We start from the raw sequence: 16,546 nt of genomic DNA, 5'->3' as shown, positions 1-16,546 counted from the left end.
ACCCACCGTAGAAGGACCGTGCGTGCATGTGAGGAAGACAAGTGGAACACGGTGTGTTTTGATAGGCTCGATTTTTGTCCAAGAGTGATTTTTCTACCGCACATGGATGCACAGAGATACCAAGAATGCTACACATATGGGTTTTTACAGGAGTTTACAGGATTGATTTTATGTGGCAGTTTTTGATTGGGTGTTAATTGGGGAGGGGGCCACCCCCATGAAAATCAGGGGGGGGCAATGTTTATGAAATTTGGGAGGAGTTCGTAACAACCTGTAAAGCCTCGTAGATGTAGCATTTTTGACAGAGATACACCGTCCACATTTCCACACACATATTCATCGTTGGTTCTTTTTTTTTTTGCACTGCAAACCTTTTTTATTCATTTATCAGAATAGTTACACCCTTTACAAGCATAGGAATTGCAGCCAACGGGCCGAATCTAGCCAAGTATTAGGTGGAGATATCCTATCCAAGATAGCTAACTCATCCGCTACATTTCCTATGACAGTGATTTTTCTACCGTACATGGATAACAGGGATACACCATCCACCCATATATACATCGTCGGTTGTTGCTCTAAGATTTGTGTCATGTTTCTACTTTTTTGTTAAGGATCTTGTTTTTCAGCTATTGCATAATGATAATGGGACAGATAGAGAGAATAAACATGAATCTAGAGAGGCGACTTGATGACGATCATGACAAGCGTACCTCCTTCTGCTCGTACGGCCGCCGGGGCTCATTGCAGCCTTCCTTCTTGCCCACCCGTCCACTATATCTTAGCCTGAGGATGCCCTCACCTACTGTCAACAGTGTCCAAGATCTTGCGTGCAGACTAAGAGAGGCGGCGGTGGTGGTTGTTGGATAAATTAGCAATTCTCTGGCTGTTTTAATTCATATAACCGATTATACCCACCAGTCGGCCAAGTCAAAGCCACGACGGCGGTAACCGCATCCTCGGCAACCTTCTTCTAGGTTTCGGAGTCTCCAGACATGGTGATATTGAGGAAGTAGAGGACGTAGTCGAAGTTGAGGACAAGGACCATGAAATTTTGATTTCAACTTGTTCCATAGGGTCCTGCGGATTGAATTTAGATCTGGAAATTTGTGTCATCGTAGATGCATGTTCTACTTATTTGTATAATTGTATAATTAGTCTTTGTTTCCAGACCTGTGAATCAACTTTAAATCTGAAAATATGTGTCATGGTAGACGCGTCATGGTAGATGCGTGTACGTTTTTTCCAGAGCTGTTTACAAGTTTAGGGATTCATTGTTCTTGGTATTGGTAGGATTTAGAGTTCTTGTGGCCGAACTTACGCATATGACTTTTATGGTAAGCATGTGAGTTTTCATTTCCTATTTCCCCAATGGATGTTATATTGTAGTATAAGATAACAGTAAGAAATTCGAATCACAAAAGTAATAGACAACTAGCATGTTGCACCTGCATTTGCGCATGCAACCATGCTAGTTTAATTTAAAAGTAGTCTGACATTATGGTTTTTCTCTTTTATTTCATAGGTATATAATGATAAAAGTAGTAGCCTAGTATGTGCCTTGACGATTGTCAACATTCAAAACAACAATACTGTTGCTATAAAAGGAAGTATTGGCCATTATTTATTGGTGCCATTATACCTGGTAACACCTTCGTCCCAAGAAAACCGTTATAGTGATAACACATAGTATTTAGCTTAGCTTTATTTTACATGCGTGATTTTGGAATCAACAATAGTTTCTCCTTCCTACGAACGGTTAGCCCGAACACCTCTGTCATATCGATATCTTTTCTCTCAACCCCAACCGGAAGTTCCCAATCAAAATGGTTCACGAGGTTTGCTAACATAAGCTCAACATTTGCGATTCCGAGGTTTATACCAGGGCATATCCTTCGTCCTGCCCCGAACGGCAAGAACTGGAAATCATTCCCTTTGAAGTTAACATTCGTAGCGTTGCCTTCATCTGTAAATCTTTCAGGTACGAATTCTTCCGCATCATCCCAGGAGCTTGAATCCCTCCCAATGGCCCATGCATTGACGACGACACGTGTCCCAGCAGGAACCATGTATCCATGGATGGTACAGTCAGCCATGGCCAGGTGCGGAGCAAGGAGAGGCGCAACAGGATACAGCCTGAGAGACTCTTTTATTACTGCTCTTAGGTACACCATGTTGTTCATATCAGCTTCGCTCACAATTTCTTGTCCCCGGGGTATGATACTCCTTACTTCATCTTGTAGCTTCCGCATGAAGTGTGGCCTTCTCATGAGCTCAGCCAAGGTGAATTCGAGGACGTTAGCTGACGTGTCTGTTGCACCGAAAAATACATCCTGTGGATAACAATTAGTTAGGTTATACCGAGAGACATACAGAAATCAAGGTATATAACTTGAAAGGTATTATCTGTACTTACCGTGAGGAGAGCTTTCATGTGCTCTCTTGTGAGATCATACTCTTGCTGAACAGACAACAGAATATCTACGAAGTCGCCATCCTTGTGATCAGACGCTGATTTACGCTTGCTCACACGATCGTCGATCACCTTGTCCAGCAGATCAGCCCATCTGTTCCTCACTCTTTCGGCCTTGGCACATACCGCCCTCTTAAGCACTCCTACCCTACCCAATGCTGGGAAGTACTCCTCCAAGTTGAACCCGCCCAGAAGCCGTGAGGTGTCGTTGATGAGTTCCCGGAACAACTTGCTCCGTCCATCTTTCAGGAAGAACTTGCCCGACACGATACGGCACGCCATGTCATTCGAGAATGAGTTGAGCAGCTCGCTCATGTCGACTGTACCACTAGCTGTGGCTGCCTCGTTGATCTTGGCCATCGACATGCTGACCTATGAGAGCATGCATCTTAATTAATATATGAGAAGCTAACAGTTAGATATGTAACTCTTAATTAGCTAGCAGAGGACAACATGGAAGTCATTTTTGTTTCTCTTGCAAAAGACATGGAACATGGAAGTCTTTTTTTCCTTTTTACGAGAGACAGGGAAGTCATTGTTTTCCTTTATTTATTGTCGGATGTACTCCCTTCGTACAAAAATACAAGATGTTTTTGCAGTTCAAACATCTTATATTTTGGTGCAAAGGTACAAGTAGCCAAGTCCAAATGAGTGTGACAAGAATGATCGCAACGTCATGAAAGAAAAGTCTGTCAGAGTGGCGAAAATTGCAAGATAATCAGAAATCAGTACCTCCTCCGCGCCGGCGCTGCGAAAAGACTGCACCTTCTTAACACTCAGCATGTGGGTGGTGACAAGCTTCCTTGCCTGCCGCCAGTACTCGCCGTATGGCGCGAAGGCGATGTCAGAGGAGCCGTACATGATGATGTCGGAGACAACGGAGCGTGGCCGCGACGCCAGGACGTGGTCGTGCGTGCGCAGCACTGCCTCTGCGGCGCGCGGAGAGGACACGACGAGGGTGGGCACGGCGCCCAGCCGGAGGAGCATCACGTCCGGACCGTGCTTCCTGGCCAGGTCACGGAGGGAGACGTGTGGGAGGGCGCCGACGAGGTGCAGGTGCCCGATTATGGGCAGCGCCGGCGGCGAAGGTGGGAGGCGCTGCCCTGTTGATCCTGTCTTTCTGGTGAACCAGTGATGCAGAGACAAGAGGAGGAGGGGGAGCAGGAACAGAAACCATGCCCGCGGGGGCGTCTCTAGCATGAGCTCCTGCACGAGGTTTGCCATGCTGAGCTCAGTTGCTTTATCAGGTTTTGCATCACATGCTCTGTTGCTTTATAAGCAGCCAGGCCGGGTAGAAGGCGAAAAAGCATATGCATACATTGACACATATCTGCGGTGCACTGAACTTGGAGCAATATTTGTGCTTGTGTGTCCAAGTCAGGTCTAGTCTTCCAGATGGATGAGCTCTTCGTATTCAATTAGCATACCTGTGTTAAAGTTGTCACTGGCTCAAACGTGCAGCAGGTTGTCCTTCTCCTCGTAGCTACCGATGAATAGGCCATAACAGCCTTCTCCTCTCACCGATCGTGTAATTCAATCACGCGGGAGAAGTAGACATCCAACCTCCACACCACGTTCGTCTCTAGAAGTTTTGACCATCCACGGCACGGAAAGATCTCCACAATGCTAAGTCTCGTAATACTCATACTAGTATGCATGCATGTGAGCAAGACAACTGAAACACGGTGTTTAATTTGATCAACTCGATAGGACCATTTTTGTGCCAAGTGAAAAAGCATATGCATACATTCACACATATCTGCGGTGCACTGAACTTGGAGCAATATTTGTGCTTGTGTGTCCAAGTCAGGTCTAGTCTTCCCGATGGATGAGCTCTTCGTATTCAATTAGCATACGTGTGTTAAAGTTGTCGCTGGCTCAAACAGGTTGTCCTTCTCCTCGTACACTACCAGAAAAACTGCTTGCGCCGACGGCCTCATCTATGCCGGCGGCCCCCGTCGGCATAGATGGACCTATGCCGACGGCCAAGCACAGGCCGTAGGCGTAGAAAAGCCGTCGGCATACATCCATCTATACACTTTGGAGCAACATCCGGGCCAGACCCACAGCAAGATTCCCTCCGTGTAGACCCGACGCGTTCGTGACGGGACGGGGTACCAGAGGGGGGTAGCAATGCCGCCAGGTGTTGCGGTGGTCCCTCCTACGCTTGTGGAAGCATGGTGGCACGCTCAGGCACCCGACACGCGGCGGGGGGGGGGGGGGGGGTGTGCCCCCTCACGGGCGTCGCTGCCGCCATGTCTCGAAGGGGGGAAACGGCCACCACAGCTTACACCCGGGCACCGGGCCGGTAACTGAACGTTTCACCATAATTGTCCATTTTCTTAACACAATTCTAATGAATACGGCCGGAGCTCACAAATATGCCGTAATAAAAAATAAAAAATATGCCGTAATAAAGAACTGCAAAGTACCTATGCCGACGGCCTAGCGGTCGCCATAGATTGACACGTGGCATGTCCATCTATGCCGACAGCTAAGCCGTCAGCATGGGCTGACCTTATCCACAGCCGCACCCACCCCCTCCACTCATTCTTCCTCCCCCACCGTCTCCCCCCCCCCCCCCCCCGCCCGACCCCGATCCCCACTCGCGCCGCCACCGCCCTATCCCGACCCTCGCCGCTATCCCCATCCCCTCCCCCAACTCCGGCGCCACCCCGCCCCACTCCCATCCCATCCCCCAACTCCGGCGCCGCCCCGCCCTCATCCCATCCCCTCCCCCACCGCCGCCGCGCCGCCCCCACTGCCTGCGCCGCCCCCATCCCCTCCCCCACCACCGCCGCATCGCTCCCACTGCCCGCGCCGCCCCAAGCCCTACCCCACTGCCGCCGCACCGCCCCCACTGCCCGCGCCGCAACAAGACCGCCGTCGACGCCGCCGGGCCGGCCCGTCCTCGTACTTGGCCGCCCCAGCTGCGGCCGCCCCATAGCCGACTGCGCCGGCGGCCGACGCCACTGCCCCGCCCATCGACGCCGCCGGGCTGGCCCGTCCCCGTACTCGGCCGCCCCGGCTGCGGCCGCCCCATCCCCGACTGCACCGGCGGCCGAAGCCATTGCTCCGCCCATCGCCGCCCTTCTCTGCCCCGACCTCGTCGCCTCCCTGCCCTGCTCCGCCCTGCCTCTGCTTCACCGATGAGTCCCCTGCTGCTGCATTGCTGCTACCGCTGCCGCTTGCTGCTTGCTGCCGCCGCTGCCGCTGATGCTTGCTGCTACCGCTGCTTGCTACTTGCTGCTGCTACGTTAGGTTAGTTAGTTTAGGGTTTAGATGGATAGATTAGTTAGATATATAAATAGTTAGATAGATGGATTATTTTATTGATAGGTTAGTTGAGAAAAAAATTGTTGTTGATATATAGATGGATAGATGAGTGGATACTACATCATGATATATAGATGGATAGATGATGATGATGAATATGTGACGAATAGATGATGAGCCCCTATAGTTTGTTTTTTTGCCTACATGATGCAAAAATAAATGAATGCATGTTTAAATGTTTTAAATATGCTCTATGAGTTGTGATGTTCTAATTATTTGTCGCGATGGAATTTGCAGGGTTTGTGGTGTTGCATTCATCAGAGTGACCGTTGTCCGATCCGTTGGTCCCCCTGAGCATCCCTCTGCTGTTCGACTACTTCCTCTACAGCCGAGGGTGAGCTACAAGTCCATCCCCTCCATTTTTTCATATCACTAGATTTCATTCTCAAGTCAACTGGCGTAACCTAGGCTTCTCCCGTCCGAAAGGGTTGCATCGATAAATATGCATTCAATTGCATATTTATCACCGCAGCTCTTTCGAATTGTCCAGCGTTTTCCATGGACAGCCCGAGGATGTGTAGATTGGGTATGTTCTCCATGTTCTACCCCGTTCCGAGACAGGATTTCGGCGGCACCTCCCCATTGTTCTCTGGAGCACATTCTCTCGGCTATTTGCCAAGACGTGTATCTGGAGAACAGCGGGGAGGTGCTGCCGAAATTTTGTCTCGGAACGGGGTAGAATGGAGAACGTACTCAATCTACACATCCTTGGGTGGGATTAGGACCCATCTTTAGCTATTAGAGATGTAGGTGGATTCAATGCGGTAGAAACTGAAAATTTGATGTGACTAATTTAAGTGAATCCTTAATTATGTTGTGTGGCTTGGAAAAAAGCAGGGGATGGCAGATAATCAGTGGATGTACAGTGGTTTTATCCGTCGGACTTGAGTAACATCAGAGTGGATCGCGAAAACCGATGTGTATTTGAAGGAGATATTCGGTCGTCCAAAGAGAATTATCGCGACAATGCATCGATGAATATGAGGACGACGGGGTCAGGGACATGCTAGATGATGTCATTATTGCAGAAACGGCAAATGCAACACCTTTAGAGAATGAACCGGAGGAGCCGGAGGCAACCGCAAAGGCCTTCTTGGAGGTCTTGGCCTCGTCGAAGAAACCTCTTTATGCGGGTGCGGAAATATCTCACCCGGATGCCATCTCGCAACTGATTGCAGTCAACGCTGAGAACGGCTGTAGCCAGAAATGCTTCGAAGCATTCCTGGGAGTATGGGCTAACAGCCTCCCTGAGGGTCATGAACTGCCGAAAAGCATGTACGATACAAAGAAAATCATGAAGGCACTCTCTATGGATTAGGCACGAGTATGCGGATGACAAGTACTGTAGGAAGTGCGGTTCGTCTCGGTACATTGAGGTGGTCAGTGAGGATGGTGAGAAAAATCAGCTAACCATCCCCGTTACGGTTCTTCGGTATCTTGATTTTATAAAAAGACTGCATCGCCTTTTCATCACGAAGGAGTCTGCAAAAATGATGATGTGGCACAAGGAAGGTATAAGGTACAATCCAAAAAAATCATACATCCATCGAAAGGGGAAGCATGGAAGTCGTTCGATGAAGAATACCCCGAGGAAGCAGCCGAGGCTGGGAATGTCAGAATAGCCATATCAGGTGATGGGTTGAATCCATATGGTATGTCGTCCAATCCATACAGCTGCTGGCTGGTGTTTGTAATTCCGCTCAATCTTCCTCCCGTTGATCTAATGCAACGGAAGACCATATTCTTGTCGCTCATCATTCCAGGGCCTGAATACCCGGGGAAGCAATTGGGTGTGTTTATGCAGCCTCTGGTGGATGCTTTGCACCATTCTTGGTAGTTTCCGAGGTTGACATACGATCGGGATCTGCAGAAAATTTCTTGATGAAAGTTTGGTTGCACTATTGCATGCATGACTTTCCCTGCTATGCTCTATTCTGTGGATGGTGTACAAGTGGGAAGATGCCATGCCCAGTGTGCATGCAGGCTCTACGAATGATTTGGCTGAGTAAGGGTGGCAAGTATGTAGCATTTGACCTGCATCGACAGTTCCTCCCTCCAGACCATCCAGACAGGGAAGACAAGAAGAACTTCACGAAAGGCCGGGTTGTTCATGAAGTAACCCAGATTCTAGCATTTTCGGGGGCAGATGTTTTTTCTCAGCTAAAAGCTCTCAAGCCTAAAGTCAAAGGCAAAGGCAAAGGCAAAGGCAAAGGCTTCAAGGGATATGGTGAGACGCACAACTGGACTCACATTACCCCCTTCTCGTAGCTTCCCTATTTCAAGGACCTCAAACTTCCTTACAATATTGATGTGATGCACACCGAAAAGAATGTGGTAGAGTCCCTTTTCCACATGATCCTCAACATTCCTGATAAGAGGAAGGATAACGTTAAAGCTAGAGCCGATCAATAGAGAACTTGTGATAGACCACGCCTAAACATGAAGCCTCCCACAAGCGGTCGAAAAAACTGGTTCAAGCCGGATGCTGACTTTGTCCTTAAACCGCAAAAAAAAGGAAGTACTTATCTGGCTGAAACAAATTTTGAAGTTCACTGATGGTTATGCATCGAATATAAGTAAGGGAGTCAATCTTTCAATCGGCAAAGTGACCGGCCTGAAGAGTCATGACTACCATGTATGGATTGAGCGGATAATGCCGGTGATGGTTCGAGGCTATGTCCCCGAGCATGTCTGGCGAGTGCTTTCCGAGCTTAGCCATTTCTTCCGCATGCTCTGTGCTAAATAAGTAAGTAAACAGGTGATTGAAAAGTTGCATAAGAAGGCAACGGAGTTGATAGTCAAGCTAGAGAAGATCTTTTCGCCATGCTTCTTTACTCCGATGACACATCTCATTCTGCAACTTACGAATGAGGTATTGTTGGGGGGGCCTGTGCAAAATTGCTGGCAATACGGCCCTGAGAGACAGAACAAGCATCTGCGACGGAAATGTGGAAACAAAGCTAAGATTGAAGCTTCCATAGCTGAGGCAGTTATCGTAGAGGAGGTGTCAGACCTCAGGACATCATACTATCCAGACCACGTTCCCCATCTGCATAACAAGGTGCCTCGATACAATATAGAAGAGCCCAAGTATCAACCCAGGCTCCATCTATTCAACGCGCAAGGTGGGAGAGCTGGGGCTTCAAAATCGTATAACATGCCACGACGAGAGTGAAAGGACCTCATGTTCTATATCTTGCATAACGTCAAGGAAGTTGAGGAAGTGTGGATGAGGTAATACCACTACACCATTCCTTTATGTCTTCCACATCATCATGTTCCATGTTCACTTAGTCCCGATCTAACACCGCTTTTCTTTTTTTAGTGATTTCGTTCAAGAGGAATGGACGAGAATGAATCCTCCTACTGAGGTGGAGGCACTTACTCTTCTCCGTCATGGAAACCCTGGACGTAAAATTTTTGTTGCTTGGTTCATGGAGAAAGTAATTTTACACACTCCCCTATTAAATACCTAGTTCAACATTTATTAGTTAACCGAACTAATGCACGCAACAATTTCAATTATACTTGTAAAGAAAAGATCCGAACATATCTATGGATGATGAATTGAGATGGGTTTCCATGGGTTTTGACCCTGCCGTCATGACATGTAAAAAGTATGATGTGAATGGGTATCGCTTCCATACAGAGGAACACCAAAACAGCCGGCCCCATCCCAAAACTATAAATACCGGAGTGTACACCCCTGGTCAAAATTCACTAGACTACTACGGAAGGGTACAAAATATATACGAGGTTAAATTCCTCCAGGGGTGCGAGACCCTAAGTCTGCCTGTGTTCAAATGCCGATGGTTCGATCCGCGGGAGGGGGTAAAACATACTCCTTCCATTGGTTTGGTCGAAGTTAAACCATCAACCGTCTATGCCGGAGCCGATCTCTTCATTGCGGCTACCCAAGATACACAAGTATACTATCTGCCTTACCCATGCCAGAAAGAGTATCTAAAGGGTTGGGAAGTTGTGTTCAAGGTGTCGTCACATGGTAAGCTACCGGACCCGAATGAAGACGATTACTACAACATTAACCCCATGACATCCGAGGGAGTTTTCTATCAAGAGCAGCCTGATGATGATGATGTGGTTAGAAACGATGACGCTAGACCATTGGGTGATGATGATGTGGATCCAAACGTAGACGATGCACCGAATGATGGTGAGACTATTGTTAATGAAAATGACATACTTATGCTAGAAAAGTTAAACGAATACGCTGACGACGAGGAAGAGCCTCCACCTCTGTCAGACAACGAAGATGATATGATTGATAGTGATGATGAGACGGACCGAGAAAGAGGTTACAACAATGATGATTCATATGGGTTCTAGCAGATGTACGTTTCAAGTCTTTTTTCTATTGTTTAGGAATATGCCTTTTATCCATTTTTATTAATGTGTTTATTATCATGCCTTTTCCTTCATTTCATTAATTTACTAATTGCTTATTCTCTTTTCAATGCAGGTTCGTGGAACATGGGCAAGGGGAAGGCCGACGGCGTGGGTTTCCTACGCAAGGTCGTCGGCCTGCCTAATCGGAGTGGTCGAGCACGTAATCCTCCCCATCGGCTACTTGACGATGACTCCTCACAGGGAGGTTGAGGGAGAGGTGTCCCTAGAGGAGGAGGGGGCGGGGGGAGAGCCTCTAGAGGGCGAGGTGGTGGGGGGAGAGCCACCACAGGGGGTCGCGGCCAGAAAGAGCGCACCCTCACCGACTTAGGGGTGTTGTCTTTGAGGCCCTCCTCTTGTGAGGTACCCTCCTCTAGTGAGGTACCCTCTGGCGAGGAGGAGGACGACGACGAGGAGGAGGAGGTTTAGGATGGGGCCGAGGAGGAGGTGGAGGAGGAGGCAGGCGAGGAGGAGGAGGACGAGGAGGAGGAGGAGGAGGTTGGGGACGGGGAGGAAGGCGAGGAGGAGGGTGGTGGCGGGGATGATGGTGGTGACGGGAAGGGGGTTGACAACAAGGGGTGGCTATGTGGTAACGCAAAGCTATCAAAGCAGGTTCCTGCTACTGAGGAGCAGAAGTGGCTCATTGAGCCCACGGGGAAAGAGTAAGTGCCACTTTATAACAATTTCATTATTTTGCTTGTCACATGCTTATTCCGGTTGTTATTTATTTTGCTTGTCACATGCTAATAGTTCATTCTTTTGCAGCAACTGGATATATTCTAAAGGGGTCCGTATTCCCAATGGCCTCATCACCGTCTTGCTGAAGTTATACTGGCCGGGGTTGTACTGTCCGGATCCAGTCAGGCACCCGGACCGTCGGGATTTGGCCACGAGCTGGGACCACTGGGAAGCGGCCCTCCACGCGGACCATGAGACCCATGCCAAGGCCGTGATCACTACTTTCTGGGTGAGTTCTCTTCAGAAGCACAAGTCCATTCTAGTTTCATGAATGATTTAACTCATGGCTTCTTCCATTCTTGTTTCATGCATGATTGTAGAAATTCTATCGAGTTCTTCTGGAGCACAAGGCCAGAGCGGACCAGATGGTACTGCACCAATGCAATAAGAAGGCCCGACAGATGCAGTACGAGGTGCGCTATGTGGCCATCTCGACATACTACCATGAGTGTCTTGGTGTGAAGATGACCAAGGAAGAAGCGCGGAGGATGGGCATTACCTTGGAGAGGGACGAGTTCTTGGCGGTAAGTATAAAAGATTTTTCATTATGCTTTCATTATGCTTTCATTGCCTTGTGGTACATTTCACCATTTCGTGTTGACATGCCATTATGCTTTTATTATGTAGGTGTGTCCAAATTGGTGTTATGGAAAATACGAGTCCTGGGCGGCATTGGTGGATCTTCGGTGTGATGAGGCTGGAGCCTGGGCGGCTATGAGAATCAAAAACAAGGCTAACCGAGGGAAGGAGGGAGTACATGCTCAGGGAAACCGAAACCACTATCTCCACAAGGAAGTTAATGTATGACTAACCCCATTAAACATTCTTCTTCTTCTATTTACTATCACTTTCTTATGTATGACTAACCTCTGTTTGGTGGTGCAGGAGGAGAAACTGAAGCGGCTGCTCTCACACATGCAGGCATGGGAGATCGCCCATACGGGGAAGGACCCCAAGCCCGGTGAGCCCAAGTACTACGGCAAGAAGACCACGGGGAGGAAGAAGGCCTACTTCGAAGGGTATCTGAAGTTACATCCTGACACACCTAACCCCACTGCGGCGGATCTGGACGAGAGGGTGTGGTGGGCATGGGGCCTAAGCAGCATGGTCGGGAGGCGGTTCTCGATGTTGTGATCACTCCTACTATCTCCTACACACAGCTCCGTCGGATCGACCCAAGCCTGAGCCAGCGCACGAGCCAGCCGATGACCAGTGCATAGTCACAGTCCCTCTTTCAGGAGCAATAATCTATAAGTATTTTCCCTCTTATCTTCATTGCTCACTTTATTTTCCGCATTTAGTAGTTGTATAAGTTCCATCATGTCATACCGTACGCCTACCTGGAGTACACACGCCTGGAGACCAAGGCGTGTCATGAGAGGCTTTATGAACACCAGGTGCAGAGGCCAGATGCAGGAGGCTTTTCAGAAAATGGCGGCCGACAGGTGTCCTTAGTTGCAGCTAGCACAATATCCTCCAGCACAACCAGTGCTACTGACCTTTGAGGAGTTTGTGGCACAGAACGCTGGCCCCTCGCCGGTTAGTTCATCCCCAATCTATTCACCCAAAGCATGTCATGCCTTTCAACACAGTCATATATCTCGTTAATATGTCTTTTCAACATCCAGGAAACAGGTGGATCTACTGTTGGCGGTGGTCTGCGTAGCACTCCCGAGACACGGAGCCCAACCACTCCAATCCACGGAGGCGGAGGTGGAGGTGGAGGCGGTCTTGGCGGTAGCGCTGTCGCTAGCAGTGACGACCTGGGCTTCAGCGGTCTTAGCGGTGACGACCTCCATGGTGCTTGATGTCCTGGCGCTTAAGCCTTTGGGTCACATTGTGGCGGTCTTGGTGGTGATGATACTTATATGCTAGTGATGTTTCTTATTGTTGTTTGTGAGATTCTTATATGCTTTGGTGGTGATGATACTTATATGTTTATGCTTTGCGATGCTTCTTATGATGTGTGATGATGAATTTGTTGTGTGATGCTGCTCCTTATTGTTATGTGATGCATATATTGTTGTATGATCTTTATATATGCTGTATATATTCAAATGAATTGAGCTGAAACAAAACAGAAAAAAGGCAGATAGAAACTATGCCGACGGCTAGGTCATCGACATAGAGCTGGCGTGAGCTCCCAGTGGCTGACACATGGTAGGTCTATGCCGATGACCTAGCCGTCGGCATAGTTTCAAACTAAGCCAACGGCTAGGCCGTCGGCATAGCCCTGCCCCAGGAGAGCCCAGTTGCTGCCACATGGCAGGCCTATGCCGACGGACAGGTCGTCGGCATAGGCCTGCCACGTGGCGAGCAGTCGTTGGTCAGCACTTGACGGCGGCCGCCGTTGGAGGTAACGTTGCCGACGGCCAGGGCCGTCGGCATAGATGTACGTACACCGTCGGGATTGGTCCTATGCCGACGGCCACCCGGGCTACGCCGACAGATATGTTGCCGACGGCCCTATGCCGACGGGGGCCGTCGGCATAGGCCTGTCCCGACGGCCAGTCAGGGCTATGCTAACGGCCTTGGCCGTCGGCATAGGGTGTGATTCCGGTAGTGGTAGCTACAGATGAATAGGCCATAACAGCCTTCTCCTCTTTTTTTAGAACGAAGACGCCAGGTGCGTCCGGCTTTATAAATTAATAAAGTTCCAACGGCAGCGTAACACACCATCAAGTCTTAATACAACACCAAAAGCCATTTCGGCCCATACCCACGAAGTTCAGACGCAACTAAACAAGCCACAGGCGAATTACAAGGCTGAGCCCGTACAGAGCGCACATGCTCGTCAAGCAACCAAAAGGGACCATGGCCAGAACCATAGTCATGGCTCCCTAGCCATCACGTACACTTGCATCAGATGTTGTTAGGCGGTCTTGATCATCTCAGCATCCCTGCGCCTCCCCAACGGACTCCACTGCTGCAATAGGAGGTTACATTTGAAGATAATATTAGCCGGGTGAGTTGGAAAGCTTCCCTCGATAGTGAATTTGTTTCTAGTTAGCTACATGGTCCAGAGTAATGCCCCTACACAACTCCACATAACCCAATTTGCAGGACCCTGAATCGCATCTAAGAGGTGAATGAGCTCCACAGCCGAGCGCGGGTCCCATTGGATACCCGCCGTGGTCCGGACACCGCTCCACGCAAACCTCGAAAGAGGGCATCGAAAGAACACATGATTGGCATTCTCTGGGTCCCTGCACAACGCACACGGGCCGGTGGCCGGTCCATTACATTTGGCCACGTTCAAGGAAGTGGGCAATTTATCACGGAACAATTGCCATAGAAAGAGTTTGATCTTTAGAGGCAACCGCGCTCTCCACAGCCCTGCAATCACAAGTTGCGCCAGCCCTCGACACATCTTGCGGTATAAGGAGTTAACCGAGAACTTCCCTGAGCTGGTGAGCGCCCAGCTCACCGTGTCAGGTTGGTCCGAGAGACCCACTGGGTCAATCAACTGCAGCAAGGCCACAAGGCTAGATTGCTCTTGCCCATTAAGTTCTCATTTAAAATGAATCTCCGGTGGTGTTGCCACGAGCGCATTTGCCACCGACATTGCTGGGTCGACAGCAATAACATATAGATCCTGAAATTCAGCCCATAGGGGTTGGGTTCCTATCAAAAAATCTGTCCAGAATCGCGTCGACCTACCGTTCCCTATGGCAAACGCTGGTTTGATCGCTTGTAGATCATTCCATAAAGGTGAGCCCCTTGTCCTCCCCTCAAGGAAGTTCCCATTAGGGAAATATTTGGCCCTTAGGAGGTCAACCCACAGCCCGGTGGCCCCCACAGCAATTTTCCAGATCCATTTACACATCATCGCGATGTTTAGCCATCTAGAGTTGGTGATCCCAAGGCCCCCCATGTCCTTGGGTCGACACACCCAGGACCATTTAACCATATGATACTTACGGTTCGGGCTAGTTCCTTCCCAAAAGAACTTGGCGCGGGGCGTGTCAAACTTTGCATGAACCCCTTCTGTGAGCAGAAGCAGGCCCATGGGAAACATTGGCAAGGAGGATAGACTCGAGTTCGTGAGTACTAGCCTCGTCGCTTTCGACAGGAATTTGCCCTCCTAGGGCAAACCCTACCCCTCACCTTGTCACACAGAGGTTCCCAATCCTCTATCGTGGGCATTTTGGTGTCTACCGGGAGGCCGAGGTAAGTAAACGGGATTTTTTCCCACTTTGCAGTTGAGCAAATCAGGAATGTGCCTTCCCTCCTCCGGCTCTACCCCCATCGAGATCACCTCGCATTTGTGGAAGTTTATTTTGAGGCCCGACATGATCTCAAAGCTAAGGAGGATTGCCTTGACCGTAGCAATAGTATGTAGGTCTGGGCAAAACAGCAATAGCGTGTCATCCACATATTGCAAATGTGTCACTCCCCTTGGAATGATGTGGCCTACCAACCCTTGGATATGGCCAGCCGTCGCCGCTTTCCGAAGCATAGCGGACAACGCGTCAACAAGAAAGTTGAACATGAGAGGGGACATCGGGTCCCCCTGTCTGAGACCGCGTTTGTTCCGGAAGAAGTGCCCAACTTCTCCGTTCAAAGAGACTGCAGTTTGGCCTCCTGAGACCAATTGCATAACGCGGTGAACCCAGACAGCGGAAAATCCACTGCTAATAAGCACCTGGCGGAGGAAATCCCAATTTTCTTGGTCGTACGCCTTTTCAAAGTCTAGCTTCAACAAAACCGCCAGTTCCTTCGTGCGCTTTAGTTCGTGGACTATCTCCTGGAGGGCAAGCTGGCCCTCTAGTATATTACGACCGTGAATGAACACAGATTGGTTATGGTGAATTGAACGGTGAGCGATCGGTCCTAGCCATGTAGCACACGCTTTGGCACAAATCTTAAATGGCACATTAATGAGCGCAATAGGATGGAACTGACTAATGTTGTCGGCCCCTTGGACCTTCGAAATGAGTGATAAAACTCCAAAATTAAGGCGTGCTATATCTATAGTCCCACGCATGAACCCATTGCAGATCTAAAAAATTGGGCCTCTAAGAAGAGGCCAGAAATGCTTAAACATAGCAACCCGTCACCCATCCGGGCCAGGTGTCGTGTCCACTTTCATACCCATCAGAGCGGCGTCAATTTCTTCGGAGAGGAACGTGAGCCCAGATCGTCGTTCTCACACTCCAAAACCCGTTGTGAGACATCCCACACGTCCGCGCACAGACCAGCCCTCTCGGCCTCGCACGTCCCCATCAAGTTGATGTAAAACTCATATATGTGGCGAAAAATGTCTTCTTGTCACAACAGAAGCACATGTTCCGATTGCAACCTAAGAATTACGCACTTCCGACGTCGGCCATTAGTGTAGGTGTGGAAATACTTGGTATTGGCGTCGCCTTTAAGTGTCCATTTCAGACCACTACGGTGGCGCCAGTATTCTTCCTCCGCACGTAGGGACGCCTCGACCTGCCCCTCTAGGTCATACCGGTGGACCCATTCCTGCTCTAAAAAGACCCGGGCATCGGCTTGCACATCAATCCTTGCGATTTCCGCTAGGATCGCAGCTCTGTGCTGTGAATCAGTCCTCCCTAGGTTAACGCCCCATCCCTTGAGGCTAGCCCT

At 49.4% G+C, this 16,546-nt stretch overlaps 1 protein-coding gene across 1 annotated transcript; it reads right to left on the bottom strand.

Annotated features, from left to right (window-relative positions):
* Window positions 1-1,488: 1,488 nt before the first annotated feature.
* Window positions 1,489-3,728, bottom strand: LOC123060068 (indole-2-monooxygenase). The gene is made up of 3 exons (XM_044482633.1): window positions 3,206-3,728; window positions 2,417-2,845; window positions 1,489-2,333 (listed from the first exon to the last, which is right to left on the bottom strand). Exons 1-3 carry the CDS (start codon window positions 3,695-3,697, stop codon window positions 1,710-1,712), a joined length of 1,545 nt encoding a protein of 514 aa, XP_044338568.1. The 5' UTR covers window positions 3,698-3,728; the 3' UTR covers window positions 1,489-1,709.
* Between the last annotated feature and the right edge of the window lie 12,818 nt (window positions 3,729-16,546).

The sequence above is a fragment of the Triticum aestivum genome, chromosome 3A, assembly GCF_018294505.1.
Source record: "Triticum aestivum cultivar Chinese Spring chromosome 3A, IWGSC CS RefSeq v2.1, whole genome shotgun sequence".
NCBI classification, from domain to species: domain Eukaryota; kingdom Viridiplantae; phylum Streptophyta; class Magnoliopsida; order Poales; family Poaceae; genus Triticum; species Triticum aestivum.
Note: the sequence above shows the minus strand (reverse complement) of the source record. Positions and strands in the feature narration are given on the sequence as shown.